At 37.1% G+C, this 17,009-nt stretch overlaps 1 protein-coding gene across 1 annotated transcript in view; it reads left to right on the forward strand.

Annotated features, from left to right (window-relative positions):
- The window catches only part of KLF8 (Kruppel like factor 8), a 194,182-nt gene extending 187,876 nt beyond the window's left edge, over positions 1-6,306 (forward strand). Inside the window, exon 6 of the mRNA XM_029931048.1 lies at positions 6,125-6,306. Coding sequence (XP_029786908.1) covers positions 6,125-6,306 — 182 coding nt within the window. The remainder of the gene's footprint in view (positions 1-6,124) is intronic.
- The last annotated feature ends 10,703 nt before the right edge of the window (positions 6,307-17,009 follow it).

The raw sequence follows: 17,009 nt of genomic DNA on the forward strand, positions 1-17,009 counted from the left end.
ATTTGTCTCATGTTAATATTTATGTTAAATTTAGTTTGTCTGGTATAAGTGTTGGTACTTTTTCTTTTGACACCAATTTGTATGAATAATGCTTCTGCTTCCCTCACTTTCAATCTTAGGTGTCTTTAGGTCTAAAATGAATCTCTTGTCAGCAGCATTGAGATGGATCTTTTTAATATTCATTCTGACATCTTATGTCTTTTGATTGGAGCATTTATTCCATTTACATTCAAATTAATTATTGATAGATATGGATTTAGTACTATTTTGTTACATCTTTTGATATCATTTCTGAAGATTTCATTATTCTCATCCTATCTTGGCTTTGTCACTTTTTGTCTCTCCTTTTTACTCAAGGAGTTCTTAATATTTCCTGCATCGCTGATTTTGTGCTCATGAACACCTTTAGTTTTTATTTATCTGAGAAACTATTTCTCTCTCCTTCTAATCTGAATGATAACCTTGCTTGATCAAGCATTCTGGCTTCAGATTTTTCCCATTCAGCACTTTGAATATACCATGTCATTCACTTCTACCTTGCCACACTTTTTGTTGAGAAATTTCCGGATAGCCTTGTGTCTTTCTTTTATGTTAAGGACTTCTTTTGTCTTTCTGCTTTAAAGATTTTTCTTTATCACTATATTTTGCAAATTTAATTACAAAATGTCTTGTTGACTACCTGCTTTTGTTGATTTTGATGGGAGTCCTCTGTGCCTCCTGTATCTGGTTGTCTGTTTCCTTCCCATGATTAGAGAAGCTTTCAGCTATTATATTTTTCAAATAAATTTTGTGCCCCCTCTTTTGTTCTGTGCTTCATCTGGGACTTTTATAATAGGAATGTTATTGCGTGTGATGGATTTACTGAATTCCCTAAGTCTGTTCTCATGTTTCAAAATTCTTCCTTCTCTCTTTTTGTCAATTTAATTGCTTTTATTACTTTGTCTTCTAGGTCCCTAATTCGTTCCTCTGCTTCTTACAGTCTGCTCTCCTATGAATCATGTGTATTTCTAATCTTGTTTATTGCATTTTTCATCTCTGATTGATTCTTCTTTAAGTCTTTTTATCTCTAGAATAATGGTCTCATTGATGTATACTTTTCTCAAGCTCAATGTGTACCCTTATGATTGGTGCTGTAAATTCTCCATTAGGCATGTCACTTATATCTATTTCACTTAGATCTTTGCCCATGCCCTCTTCTTGTTCCTTCATTTGGGATAAATTACTCTATCTTTTCATTTTGTTGAAGTCTCTGCCTTATTCTTTGTATTAGAACAGCCACTTATGGGGCGCCTGGGTGACTCAGTTGGTTAAGTGTCCGACTTCATCTCAGGTCATGATCTCATGGTTCGTGGGTTTGAGCCCCACATCGGGCTCTGTGCTGACAGCTAGCTCAGAGCCTGGAGCCTCTCTTCAGATTCTTTGTCTCCCTCTCCCTCTGACCCTTCCTTGCTCATGTTGTTTCTCTGTCTCTCAAAAATAAAAAAATGTAAAAATTTAAAATATAGAAAAAGAAAAGCCACTTATATCTCCTGTTCCTGAAAATATTGGCCTTAGGAAGATTTTATGTAGCGCTCAGGGACTGGTACTTCAAGGAGTGTCTCTGGTGTGTGCTGCATGCACTCCGTTGTTGTGTTTTGCCTACTCTATCCTTCAGGCCATTTGTCATCACAGGCTTTTCTTGTTTACTGTGAGAAGTGTTGGGTCCCTGTCCTGAATGTGTTGAGTTCTTTAAAAAAAATTTTTTTTAATGCTTTATTTTATTTTTGAGAGACAGACAGCATGAGCAGGGGAGGGTCAGAGAGAGAGGGAGACGCATAATATGAAGGCAGGCTCCAGACTCTGAGCTGGCAGCACAGAGCCCGATGTGGGGCTCGAACCCACTAACCATGAGATCATGACCTGAGCCAAAGTCAGACACCCAACCGACTGAGCCACCCAGGCGCCTGAGTGTAGTGAGTTTTGAATTGTTATGGTCTGGTGTGCTTTTGAAATGAGACCTTTCACCATCTCTTTGGAAATGAGACCATGCTGACCTCTCTGGTTGGAAATGTGTTGTGGGCAGCTGTTTGAGCTGGTCTTAGGGAGGAGTCGGCTGCAATGGCTCTCAGGTAAGCATGACTGAGAAGGGCTGTCTCATTAGAATGCAGGGGTGTGGGGCCTGGTGTATGCAAATTAGGCAGCCAGTGTCAGCACTGCACTGCTTCCAGCAGTTGGCTCTGTTTATGCTGAAGGACAGAGGAGGGAAATGGCACCAACCAGCTCCTTTTTTCCAGAGAGATGTCTCTGGGAATGCTGCCACTCCAGGAAGCACTCTGAGAGGAGTGAATTAACTCCACTTCGTGTGCCTGAGGCACTCTTCTGATTGCTGTTTCCATACTGTCTCCCACTGGGTTATTATTTGCCAGCTTACTCTTTTGGAGCTGTGCAGTGCCTTCTGGGCTCTTTCCCATCCAAGCCTGCTGTTCTTTAAAACTATAAGTTTTAAGCTCCATTGATTGCAAGGAGTCAGGAATTTCAGACCCCTTCCTTTACCAAGCCAGTGGCTTTGGGGAGCACTTGTTCTTGTGCGTTCCCTTGTGAGCTCCTCTGTTTGTGTTCATGGGACAAGGTGAACTTAAATTCCTCCTACTCCACCACCATCTTTCCCCAAACTTATTAGTAGTTTTTGATATATATTTACCATTAGATTTGTGTGTACCCTCTTCTGTATATAGTGGTCTATATTAAGTTTATTGCCATCTAAGTTTGAGCCCATTTTTCATTCCTATCTTCTCCGTGTTTTAAGTAAATGTTTTCATATCTTACATCATTTTATTTTCTATATTTGTTGGCCCATTTTTGTTGTTTTTGTGTTTCCTATCTTCAAACTGTCAATTTTGATCTCTCCTTTCCACTCAAATAATCCCCTTTAATATTTATTGCAAGGCTGGTTTTGTGCTCAGGAACTTCTTTATTTTTGTTTGTCTGAGAAACTCTTATCTCTCCTTCTATTCTGAATGATACTCTTGCTGGATAGAATGTTCTTGCCTGCAGATTTTTTCCATTCAGCAGTTTGAATATATCATGCCATTCCCTTCTGACTTGCAAAGTTTTTGTTAAAAAATCTTCTGCCTTATGGGTTCCTCTTTTCACTTATTATCCTTTGTTGTCTTGCTGCCTTAAAAAAATGTTTCTTTATAACTAAATTTTGCCAGTTTAATTACTATGTGTCTTGGTTTGGGTCTGCCTTTGTTAATTTTGATGGGAGTTCTCTGTGACTCCCTGATCCTGATACCTGTTTCTTTCCCCAGATTAGTGAAGTTTTCAGCTACTATTTCTTCAAATAAACTTTCTCTCCCTTTTCTCTCTCTTCTTTTTCTGGGACTCCTATTATATGAATGTTATGTCTCATGTAGTTACTGATTTACCTCTCATTTTGCATAATTTTTTTCTTTCTTCTGTTCATCTTGAATAGAGTAATGGTAACTATTTTCCATTTCACTAATATGTAACTTTGCTTCTTCCAGCCTGCTGTTAATTCCATCAAGTGGGTTTCTCATTTTATTTATTGAGCTCTTTATCTCTGTTATGGTATCCCTTATTTCAATGTTAAGGGTCTCACTCATTACTTCCACTGTCTTTTCAAACCCAGTGAGTATCCTTATGATCATTACTTTAGATAATCTATCAGGCATGTTACTTATATTGATTTTGCTTAGGTCTCTGGTTGTGTCCTTATCCTGTTCTTTTATTTGGAATAAATTTCTTTTCTCATTTTATCTAAGTCGCTATGTTTGTTTCTCTGTGTTAAGAAAGTTAGCTATGTCTCCTGTTCTTGAGGGTAAAGGCTTTATGAAGAAGAAGTCCTATAGTACCTTGATCTGTGGCGCCTCCTGTTCTTCAGTTCCTCACACTTCCCAGAGTTTCCACATTGTGTGCTATTTGTGCTCTGCTGTTTTGTTTTGACCATTTTATCCTTCAGGCCAGTCATCTGTAGAGACTATCTTGCCTTCTGTGGTGTTGTGGGGAGTGTTTGGTCCATGACCTAAATGTGGTGCTTTTTAAATAGCTTTGCTTTGGTATGTTTGTGAAATGAGACCTTTTGCCACTGCTGCTCCCAAATTTGGAGACACAATTTGATCAGGTTTTGAGGCAGTCTTCTGTGGGAGGGAGGCACTGTTCTGGGACTGAGGCAAGCTAGACTGAGAGTGGTGGTTCCACCAGAGCATGGGATGGGGGCACTTGGTACAAGCAGGTGAGATAGAGAATGTAGACAGTGTGCTGGTTTGCACAGGTGGCCCTGTGCTTCTGCTGGGGGACAAAGGAGGGAAATGGCACCAGCCAGTTCCTTTGTCCCTAGAAGGGACTCTCTATAAACACCACCAATTTTGGATATGCTCTGAGATGAGTGAACAACCTCCACACTGTGTGCCCCAGGAACTCTTCTGGTAGCTGTTTCCATGCTGTACAGCCATTGTCTTTTTGTTTTTGTTTTTGTTTTTGCCTGCCTTCTCTCCAGGAGAGGCCCTTATGCCTTCCAGACTCCATCCCATCCAAGCCCACTGACCTTTAAAACTTTAGGCTTTAAGCTCTGCTCATTGTGAGAATTCATGAAATTCAATCCCTCTTGCTTTCTAAGCAATTGTTATGGGGATTTGTTTTTCTTGTGTGTTCCTCTTTGTGTTAGTCTGATTCTTGTCCTTCTCCATCACTGTGACTCCCTCTCCACCTCAGTGGCCACAATCTGTTTCTCTCCTAAACTCTTTTTTCACTTCTTACCTTCTTCAATGTGGCCTTTTCTCTACCTTTAGTTGCAGAGTTTGCTCTGCCAGTTTTCAGGTCAATTTCTTAGGTATTTAGGATGATTTTATAGTTATTCAGTTATATTTGTGAGACAAGGTGAGCCTACTACGGTCCTTTTACTCTATCGCCATCTTCCAAACACCAATCTCCCTGTGCCTATTTTAAAAATCTTATTATAAGACACAACATAATAATTTTAAAAACATTCTAACAATACAGAAATATGAGGGAAAAGGAAAAGTCATTTTTCTACTTTTCTCATCCTTATTTTCTAAATATTCACTCACTGTTAATCATTTTTCATAATTTACACTTAAGTGTATTGATACTGCCTTTATTCTGAGTACATATATATGTGGTGTGTGCTCTATACACTGTAATGGTGGTCATACTGTGTTAATGTTTATATATATATTTTAAAATTTTTGCTTAAGTTTATTTATTTGGTGAGAGAGAGAGAGAGAGAGAGAGAGAGAGAGACAGACAGAGAGAGAGAGACAGAGAGAGAGAGATCAAGCAGCAGAGGGAAAAAGAGAGAGGTAGAGAGAACCCTAAGCAGTCTTTGTGCTGAACTCATGAACCTGGGCTCAAACTCACAAACTGTGAGATCATGATCTGAGCCAAAACCAAGAATCAAACACTTCACGTACTGAGCCACCTCGGTGCCCCTTTCATTTAGCTTTGTATCTGGAGCATACATATCTCATATACAATCTAGATGCAACATAGAGATACTAAGCATGGGACTATTTCAAAAAGTTTGATGGGCCTCTTCCACATCCATTCCATGACGTTGAGTTTCTGACCTTTCAGAGAAGAAAGCTGTAGCCTTAGCTGAGGGCCCATTCTAGTGAATCATGTTATATCTGTGTATATGGCTTTATTTTTGAGTATTTATTAGGATATATTAGAAGAGAGGATATAGTTATTATAATGTGGTATGGTGGAAAGCACCAGAGACCTGGGTTTGTATCCACTTTTTATTATTCACTGTGATAAAAAAAAAAGAGATCTCAAACATCCTATGGGATATTTTTATCTCCCCTTTAAAACTGAGAAAACAAAGATTGAACCAGGGACAAGTGACTTATTTAAAGTCATACAGCTAATATGTAATAGAGCCAGAATTCAAGCAAAGGCATATTTCAGGCAGAACCTATGTGGTTTCCACTCTACTATCTTGGCTCTTCTTTAGTATTTCTATAAGGATAGAAATCATTTCTTCAGTGATTGCCACAACCTTTGCCCAAAGCCTTGATAAAAGATTAAGTACTCTGTTCTCTTTCCAGTATGCAAATATCTTTTCTCTGACTCCCTTTATTTTGTCATATCCCCCTTTTAGGAGAGAAGCCTTATAAATGCACTTGGGATGGTTGCTCCTGGAAATTTGCTCGTTCAGATGAGCTCACCCGCCATTTTCGCAAGCACACAGGCATCAAGCCATTCCAATGCACAGACTGCAACCGTAGCTTTTCTCGCTCTGACCACCTATCCCTGCACCGCAGGCGCCATGACACTATGTGACCGTCATAGACTACACCAGAAGAGCTGTGCTGGTCGTGTGTGTGTGTGTGTGTGTGTGTGTGTGTGCACATATGTACTGAGATCATAACCATCTTTTCCTATTTGACTTCAGCTTGCCTCGGGGATAGGGTAGGAGCAGCTCACTGAATCAGGTTGATGAAACTGTAGGAAAAAATAGATGGTCCCCCACGGGGGCTCCTCATATTCCACTTTCACATCTCCAATGTCCACTCTCCAATTTTTTCAGCCTCGCATGGATTGAATTCCAGTGTGGCACCCATGGTTGCCCCCGATTTTTCCACCCTACCATTGTTCTGACATAAGACATTTCCCTACAAAAACAAAAGAGGAAATTAAACTCAAGGTTGTGAACAAACATACACTGCTTTTTATTCCAATGTTTCTCTTATTTTCTAGAATTCTTATCTTTTTTTTAGAATCAGTATTTAAGAGTGGTTGGCAGTGTCTTAAAATGGCATTTTTTAAAGTTCCTAGATATAAAAATGCATAATAATTTAATTGATTAAGGTTTACAGAGAGTTGGGTCCTGAGTATAGGGCACATCCTTAGTGAATAAGATGAGTCTTTGCCAAACTCAAAGATTTTGTAAATCCAATCCTGTATGTTCTTACAGTTCACTTTTCAGAAAGTGCTGATGCTTCTTCACAAGTCCGTCAGAAGAAATGAAATGATCTTCTACTCCTGTTTCTCCTTTTCTTATTCCTCCTTTAGGGTAAAGATTTGGTTGCACAGTTACCTTCTCTGTTAGGTTACGTTTGAACATGCATTCAAAGCAGACATGCCAGTAGTGAGAAAAGTGTTCCAGGAGAATATGTTGGGCAGCTACAGGAACAAGCAAAACCAGGTTCATTCTGAAAACAAATAGAGGGGGACTTTCATTTGGATAGGATTTCAAAAGTGCTATAATTACAAATCTCATTCAAATGACAGCCTGTTGAGACAGTGTCTTGAGGAGCTGCACTATACTGTTTATTCTTTTGTTTACATAAAACAATGTTATGAGCATATTGCATGATGAAAATGATGCACTGGGGCCATTTTATACAGAAGTGAGGGGTTGGAGGAAAAAAATGTGTGCATTCCATGGCGTTATTAGCATGGGTTCTTGTACTTCAAATGGAATTTAGAAAGATTTGGGGAAAAACTGATGCAAAAAGCCATTTGATGTTCTGCAACTGCTATGAACTTCTAGCCATTTCTTATCCATTATGGCAGGTTGCATAATATATGCATTTGGTTATCCAATTGGACTTTTTCGTAACAGTTTCTGGGACATAAAACCCTCTGTTCTAGGCCCTGGATTTCAGATCTACCTCCGCATGGTGTATTTCCTCTACCTGGGGACAAGGAGGGCTTTGCATCACTTAGTTTTAAATTTAGCTTCTCTTCTAAAGGCTGTCTTCATATTGAACCCCTTTTCCTTGGCAGATACTCAACCAGTCCCTGTGTGAATACTTTAGGTTACTACCTCCCAAGACCATCCATTCGGACTAAATCAAGAAATTCTAGCACCAAGAATGAATTTTACAGATGAAATGAATATGGGTCAGATTCCCCAGATTTTTTATTAAGATGTTATAGATCTGTACACCTATTCTCCCAAAGATCACATTATAAAACCAAAATAAAGAAAGTTTTACATAATTTCTTGCAGTATTTCTCCAACTTTATATGTTATGCTTCAGAAAACTAGACCACTCACAGTATCATTTACAGTTGATTAAATCGTAAGTAAAATGTGTTTGTGGTCATTGGTATATAACATTAGGCACACAATTTTTCTATTCAAACACTGTCTATAATATTTCAAATTTGATTTACCTCATTTCCACTTAGTGTCTTTCCAGACCATAAACTCTCATAAACTCAAAAACTATATATTTTCGGGGCACATGGGTGGCTCAGTAGGTTGAGTGTCTGGTTTCGGCTTAGGTCATGATCTCACAGTTTGTGGGTTCAAGCTCTGTGCTGACAGCTCAGAGCCTGGAGCCTGCCTCTGATTCTGTATTTCCTTATCTCTACCCCTCCCCTGCTCATGATCTGTCTCTCCCTGTCTCTCAAAAATAAATAAATGTTAAAAAAATTTTCAAAAACTGTATATTTTCCAAAATGACATGTGTATTTTTAATATTATTATTATTTTCATATAGGCTTTCCGTGACTTTTGGTGTTCAAGTTCCACACTGTAAACTAATTGATAAAGCATGAGGAGATATCTAAGGCCAGTCTGTTAAAGGGAAATTCTGTGTAGCTTTAAGACAGATGGTTAAAGGTGAATTATCATCACACATGAGTTTAAGCTTATAATTGGGTAGTTGATGTAGCATTTCATAGTAAAGATCTTACCCATTTTCTCCAGAACTCTGATCCAGAGTTTCCTTTTCCAGAGTTCATAACTGACTATTGTCCCTCAGACTTCTGGAACTTTTGCATTTAGTATATAATCTACTTATAAATAAAGTTTATCAATCATGCTGTTGTACTAAGTACAATGATCAAATTAAGATTCTAAATATTGGTAAATCTGACATCCTCAAGCCTAACACTTTATTCATTTTTCCCTTCAAAGTAATGTGGGACTTTGTTAATGCTTTATTGTTACAAAACATTTCAAACCCTATTCTCCTTGCCCTCTCCCTTCCAAATAATGATTTAAAAAATCCTTCCAATTATTTATATATACTGTAAGAAATATGTCTATATCCATTTAGAGTATTTCATAGGGATCTAAATACAGTAAAATACAGTACTATACCAAAACCACATATAATTTTGCTAAATAAACAGTGAGATGTAGAGGAACTGTCTTAGCTGATATTTGAAATTAATTGAATTGAATGTGCTCATGCCAGCAAAGCACCATTATGTGGACATTGCCTATGACATGAAAAATGGTCTTGTTTGATAAGGTTGAATAATATTCTGGAATTCGTTGCTGTGGAATTCTTCCATCTGTAGATTATTGGCAGTTGAACCTAACTATGGATAATTTTGATTGGAGAATTGAGGAGAAACTATGAAGAATTGAACTTGTTGGGTAGATTAGGTGGATTGAATTACAGTAACACAAAATGTTTGTAAAAGTAAGATATTTTTTGGAGATTAAGATATTTTTAAATAAACTTTTTTTTACTTTAAAATTTTTTCTAATTATTCTTGAGAGAGAGAGAGAGAGAGAGAGAGAGAGAGAGAGAGAGCAAGTGGGGGTGGGCAGAGTGAGAAGGAGATACAGAATCCGAAGCAGGTTCCAGGCTCTGAGCTATCTGCACAGAGCCCAACATAGGGCTTGAACTCACAAACTATGAGATCATGACCTGAGCGGAAGTCTGATGCTTAACCAACTGAGCCACCCAGGTGCCCCTTTTCTATTTTAAGACTGTTTTAGCTTTACAGAGAGTTAACCTATAATCCATATCCAGTTTTCCCTAATATACATCTTTTATTAGTTCATTAGTAAGGTATATTTGTTACAACAAATGAAGTAACCTGAAACATTATTATTAACTGAAGCCTAAACTTTATTCATATTTCCTTAGTTTTTACGTAATATTCTTTTTTAGTGTCCTATTCAGGATACCACTTTACATTTAATAGTCATGTCTCCTTATGCTTCTCATGGTTATGACAATTTCTCAGACTTTCTTAGTTTCCTATACCATTGGCAGTATTGAGGAGTATGTCCCAAATTGTCAGATGTTTTCTTCATGATGAAACTGACGTTATGATTTGGGAGAGGAAGATTACAGAGGTGAAATAACATGCATTACATTATATTAACATGACTTATACTCTGGATATTAACCTTGATCATCTGGCTGAGATTGTGTGTGTTAGATTTCTCCTCTGTACCCTTCCTCTCCCTGTCTCCATGCTGTACTTTATGGAAGGAAGTCACTCTGTGAAGCCCACACTTAAGCAGTGGTAAATTGTGCACCACATCCTTGAGGGTATCTAGATAAGTTGTTTTTAAGTCCTTGCATGAGAGATTTGTCTTTTCTCTCTCATTTATTTCTTTATGCAATGACTTACTTGTATCAGTAGGGGCTCTGGATATTTATTTTATACTTTGAATTATAATCTAATACAACTTTACTATTTTTTTCTCAAATTGTTCCAGCATTGGCCATTGGGCACTCTTTTGGGTTGACTTCCAAGTCCTCATCACTTTTTTTTTTTAGCACATTCTTATTTTCTGACACTACAAAATGCTCCAGCATAATCATGTATTTTTTGGCCCTGTCTTATAATCAACCATTTATTTATGGTGTACTGGTTCCTTTTACTAAAGAATTCTCTTAGAAACCAAGATCTAAACATTTGGTATGCTTGTTGCTACAGAGCATTGTTGCTTCTAGGTTATCTCAGCTGACAGAGCAAACCCATGTATATACATATCTAGAAATATTTCTACATGTAATCATCCATATCCTTATAAAGCTGAACATGAGTTTATACTGATGTTTTCAACTCCAATTCATTACCACATGGTTCATTGTAAACTTTTATCTTTGTTTATCTATAACATCACATTCCAACAGTGAGAATCTGACTCCCATACTCTGCCATTCATTTACTTAATTGTTCAATCACAATATACAAGTATAGTGGCATCCAATTGTTAACCTGTACACCTGTGAGAAACAACTAGAGCACAGTGTGTAGGTACATAATAGTAATATTTTTAGAACCCCAGCAGCTCTTTTAAAAAAGTGATCTGCAAAATTCAGGAATTAGGGATTTCTGTGATCTGAGTTACAGGAATATGGGGTCTATCTGCTTCAAAAAAGTTTTCCCAAGAACTAAAATATTGGGAATTGGCCCAACTTTGGATAAGTCAAAAGAAATTATTGATCCTTCAGTATGTTAATACTTATATAGAGTGGTGGACACAGAAGAAAGTAGGTGTGCCCAATTGAAATGTAAACACTTAGCATTATTTTTCTCACTGGTAAATATGTCTCTCTGACAAGAAGGGTGCTTCCCTAAGTTACCTCTCTTCATATTTTCCTGTCTCTCACTTGGTTGAAATTGGGCAAGTCACAACAACTCTCTGTGGCTCAGTCAACCCATCCACAAAGTGGGGATCCAAAAATCTACCTCACAGAAATGTGAGGATTCTCATTAATAAATGTTGGCAAAAATAATGGGAGAGCCTTAAATGAACTACAAAGTGTTATGATCATCACTATGATAATAACTATAGTACCCAAAATTTACCTTAGAAAAAGGAGAGATTTAGACTTCCTGGGTCATAAACAACTAAATTCAAATCAATAAGAAGGGTAATTGAAGAGTGTTCGCTGGAAGTAATATTATTTCTTCTCTTTCTTCCCTCTACATTCACTTTATTACTACTTGTAGGATTCTGTTTCTGGACTTGAAGCACATAAGGACCCAAGTGAAAAAATAGGCAAAATCTATTGCTTCAAAAGCTGCATTCTTTTCTTATTCTCACTTTGGACCACATTACATGTAACCCTGTTAGAAGCACAAAGGCAATTTCCCAGAGCTCTTCAGACTTTGGCCAATTAAACTTCACCAGTTACACTTTTCTTTTTCCCTACTTACTGCACTTAAATAGTACAGATAAGGAGGGATGCAAGGTGGAGTGGTTGGAGAGGGAGTGGGATGGAATAAGATATAATTTATACCAGTGACAGGATATTTCTTTGATTCTCAAACACTGGTTTTACTTTCCATTTCCTTTCTTTTCTGGTGGTGGGTCAGGGACAGAGGGAAAGAAGCTATTTTGTTAAATGTTAAGTAACTCTCCTTCCCTGCCAATAGATATTTTCCAGGGTAGTACAAGTAGTTGTGTTGGCCATTACCTTATAACTATGTTATATGCTGTGCTATTTTCACTGTACTGATGAATAAGAAGAGGAAGAAAATTCCTAGTAGTGTCCCTTCCTGTTTTTTTGACAGGAGGTCACAACAGAAAAGCAGTTTCAGAAACAGTACTTTTAGGAGTGTTGGGGGTTGGGAAAAGGAGCCTGCAGTTGAAGAGAATGATTAAATTTTATGTCATCATTTAAAGATATTATAAGACAGTATATTAAGCTTTAGTCTCTATTACTCTTATGTTTGTGCCTACTTCATTTAGTGCTTTCGAGCAACATTTGGTTTTTCCTCTATTTTATATTAGTTCTTGCTCCAGAGACATGGCTTCAAGGCTACAACCATGAGGAATCTCTCACATGCAACTCTGTTATGCACCTGGGGGTACTCAAGAATTGCTTAAGTTAGCATAACCACTTAGAGGATTCTCTGTTCTAGCCCAATGGGACTCTCATTTTGTGGCAGCCAAGCAGGGTGTGTGCTTGGGTACTAAGCAATCTTGCTTTATTATTGTGTTTTTTTTACTAATAAAAATATTTTAAACTCCAGAAACCATGGCTAATATCTTGACTTTGTCTCCATTTTATGTTTCCTCAACATGGCATAGCAGGAATAGATTATTATTTCTCCACTAGCTGGGTAAATTGTGGGGAAAATACCTTATAGTAACATGGTGCAGGAAAGGAAGTGGCACTATACAATTACAATAATTTCTCTGTTTCAGCACACAAGGACTTCCCCATGTTGGGTAGTATATTCACTTATGTCCCTGAAAGAGGTTCCATGATGTCTGTGTGTTCCTTTTATATATTTCCTACAATGAAACCCACAAGACTTTGTGAGATACTCAGTTGGCTAAGTTTTTCTGCTCAACCCTGTTTGCTTCCACATTTTGTTTGTTTTATCCTATGAATACAGGAGAAGAGGGTATTGGGACATCTTCAGCTATCTGAGTACAAATACCAACCGGGGGTGTGGATGTAGGAAACAGCTGTGACTAAAGACTCTGCTTTTACACATCCTAAAACAGCAGAACGGACATCCTTTTCAAGTGGACACAAAAGATTCTCCAGAATAGATCACATATTATGACATAAAACAATTTATCTTCAACAAAATCAAGAGAACAGAAGTCAGATCATGCATCTTCTCTGACCACAATGCTATGAAACTAGAAGTCAACCAGAAGAAAAAATATGGAAAGAGCACAAATAAATGGAGGTTAAACAACATTCTAGTAAACAATGAATGGGTTAAACAAGAAATAAAAGAAGAAACTAAAAAATCATGGAAACACTTTCCAAACAAAGTCCACAAACACTGAGATGCAGCAAAAGTGATTCTAAGACACAAGTTTATAGCAATACAGGCCTATATCAAGAATCAAGAAAAAATATATCAAATAAACAACCTAACCATACACCTAAAGAAGTTAGAAAAAGAACAACAAATACAACATAAAACCAACAGAAATAAGGAAATAATAAAGGTGAGAGCAGAAATAAATGACAAATAAACTAAAAAACAATAGAATAGATCAATTAAACTAGGAGTTGGTTCTTTGAGAAACTCAATACAATTGATAAACATCTAGCATGACCAATCAAGAAAAAAAGAGAGGGGACTCATAAATAAAATTACAAAAGAAAGGAGAAATAAACAACACCACAAAAATACAATCATAGGAGAATTCTATGAAAAATTATATGACAACAAATTAGACAACTGAGAAAAAAAATAGGTAAATTCCTAGGAACATATAAACTACCAAAAGTAACAGGATGAAATATAAAAATTGAATATACTGATAACCAGCAAAGAAATTGAATTGGTAAACAAAAAATTTTGAAGAAACAAAAATCCAGGACCAAATGGCTTCACTGGCAAATTTTACCAAACATTTAAAGAAGAGTCTAGCTCCAGCATGTCCAGGGATCCCTGAAGGATGGACAGTGTTGGCAAAAGGGAGTGAGAAAGCCTCGGCTTCTTTCTGATCACCAGGCAGGCATCTCTGCACTGATCAGAGAGAGTCAGCTTTATTTATTGAAAAAATATATAGGGTACAAAAAAGAAGTGGCAATTGCCTTAGACAATGATTTCTGATGACAAATTCTTTGGTTTGTAAAAATTTCCCAGAACATAGATTGGTAGAAGACTCATTCATAATCTTTATCAATAGTGATTGATGTAGGTGACTAGATGCTTATCACATGGGGAAGGAAGGTATCTTTAGCATTCAAATTCAAGGCAATGTTTTTTAGCATAGCAAAGGCAAGAGTTAGTTCTTCGTGAGCAGGGTTCAATAGCCTGTTTTCTTGAGGGGAAGAAAAACAGGTTTCTCAGGAAATGTAATATTTGCTCCCATAAACACAAAAGAAGAAATTCCTATAATTTCCTTCACAAGGTGCAATCAGCATAAGGAGACAAGTCACTCCTGATATGAGTGGGAGGTAGACATTGGTTGCTGTCTGATGGCAGGAGGCGCACCCCTTGCAAACCCGCCTTACTTCAGAAATGGCTTCCAGCAAATACTTATTTTTTTCTCAAATAATTCCAAAAAATAGAAAAGTAAAGAAAATTTCCAAACTGATCCTATAAGGTCAGCATTGCCCTGATAACTAAATCCAGATATAGACACCACCAAAAATGAACTAGAGGCGAATATCCCTGATGAATATAGATGTAAAAATCTTCAACAAAATAATAGCAAACCAAATCCAACATTAAAAAAAAATATGCACCATTTCCAAATGGGATTTATTCTTGAGTTTCAGGTGTGGTTGAATATTCACAAATGAATCAATCGACACAATACATCACATCAATAAGAAAAAGGATATGAACCATATGATCTGTTAAATAGATGCAGAAAAAGCGTTTCACAAAATACAACATAGAATCATGAAGAAAACACGCAACAAAGGTGGTTTATGGGAAGCATAGCCCAACATGATAAAGACCATCTAAAAAGCACCCAAAGGTAACATCACCTTTAGTGGAGAAAAGCTGGGAGCTTTCCCCTATGGTCAGGAGCAAGACAAGAATGTCCATTCTCACCAATTTTATTCAAAATAGTACTGGAAGTCCTAGCCACAATAATGAGACAACAACAGTAAAAAAAAAAAAAAAAAAAAAAAAAAAAAAAAAAAAAAAAAGGCATCCAGATTCGTAAGGAAGAAGTAAATCTCAGTATTGGTGAATGGTTTTTTCCCCAACTTTTTATTTAAATTACAGGTAGTTAACATATAGTGTAATGTTGGTTTTAGGAGTAAATCTAGGGATTTTTCACTTACTTGTAACACCAAGTGCTCATCATAACAAGTGTCCTCCTTAATAGTCACTGCCTATTTAGCTCATCCCCCGACCCACCTACCCTCCAACAACCCTCAGCTGTCTATTGTTAAGAGTCACTTGTGGTTTACTTCACTCTTTCTGCCTTTTTTCCTTTCCCATTTGTTCATCTGTTTTGTTTCCTAAATTCCACATGAGTGAAATCATAAGTTATTTGTCTTTCTCATACTACTTATTTTGCAATACACTCTAGTTCCATCCACATCATTGCAAATAGCAAAATTTCTATTCTTTTTTGATGGCTGAGTAATATTCCATTGTATACATGTATCACTTCTATTTATTTTTTTCCATATTTAATTTTATTTTATTTCACTTTCTTTTATTTTAGAGAGATAGAGAGCCCGTGAGCAGTGGAGAGGCAGAGGGAAAAAGACTCTTAAGCACGCTCCATGCTGAGCATGGATCCCAAAGCAGGGCTCAACCCCACAAACCTGGGATCATGACTTGAACCAATTTCAAGATTCGGACATTCAACTGACTCAGTAGCTCAGGCACCCAATATAACACATCTTTTTGTCCATTCATCAGTGGTTAAAGGATATTTGGGCTTTTTCCATAATCTGGCAATTGTTGATAGTGCTACTATAAACATTAGGGTGAATGTCACACTATGAATCAATATTTTTATATCCTTTGGATAAATATCTAGTAGTGCAAATGCTGGGTAATAGTAATCTTTAACATTCTGAGGAATCTCCACACTGTTTTCCAGAATGGCTACCTCACTTTGCAGTTCCACAAATAGGGTAAGAGGGTTCCCCTTTCTCCACATGCTCAACAACGTCTATTGTTTCCTATGTAGTCAATTTCAGCGATTCTGACAGGTGTGAGGTATCCTTCTGACAGGATTATTGTGGATTTGATTTATATTATCCTAATCATGAGTGATGATGAGCACTTTTTCATCATCAGTGTCCGTTAACCATTTGTATGTCTTCTTGGCAGAAGTTCATGTCTTTTACCTATTTCCTAATTAGGTTATTAGGTTTTGGGGTGTTGAATTTGATAAGTTCTTTATAGATTTTGTATACTAACCCTTTCTCTAATATGTCATTGGCAAATATCTTCTCTCATTCCATAGATTGTCCTTTAGTTTTGTTGATTGTTTCCTTCACTGTGTACAAGGTTTTTATCTTGAAGAAGTCCCAATGGTTCATTTTTGCTTTCATTTTCATTGCCCCCAGAAACATGGCTAGTAAGAAGGAGCTTGTTGCCTGTGTTCTTTTCTAGGATTTTGATGGTTTCCTGTCTCACTCTAGGTCTTTCATCCATTTTGAAATTTTTTTCTTTTTTTAATTTATTTTTATTTTTTAATAGTTTATTTTTTTATAATAGTTTATTGTCAAATTAGTTTCCATAAGTGCCCTTCACCATTACGACCACTGCTTTCCCCCCTCCCATTTCCCCTTCAACTCTCAGTTCATTTTCAGCATTCAATAGTCTCTCAAGTTCTGCATCCCTCTCTCTCCCCAACTCTCTCTCCCTCCTCC

This window comes from Suricata suricatta, chromosome X (assembly GCF_006229205.1).
Source record: "Suricata suricatta isolate VVHF042 chromosome X, meerkat_22Aug2017_6uvM2_HiC, whole genome shotgun sequence".
NCBI lineage: Eukaryota > Metazoa > Chordata > Mammalia > Carnivora > Herpestidae > Suricata > Suricata suricatta.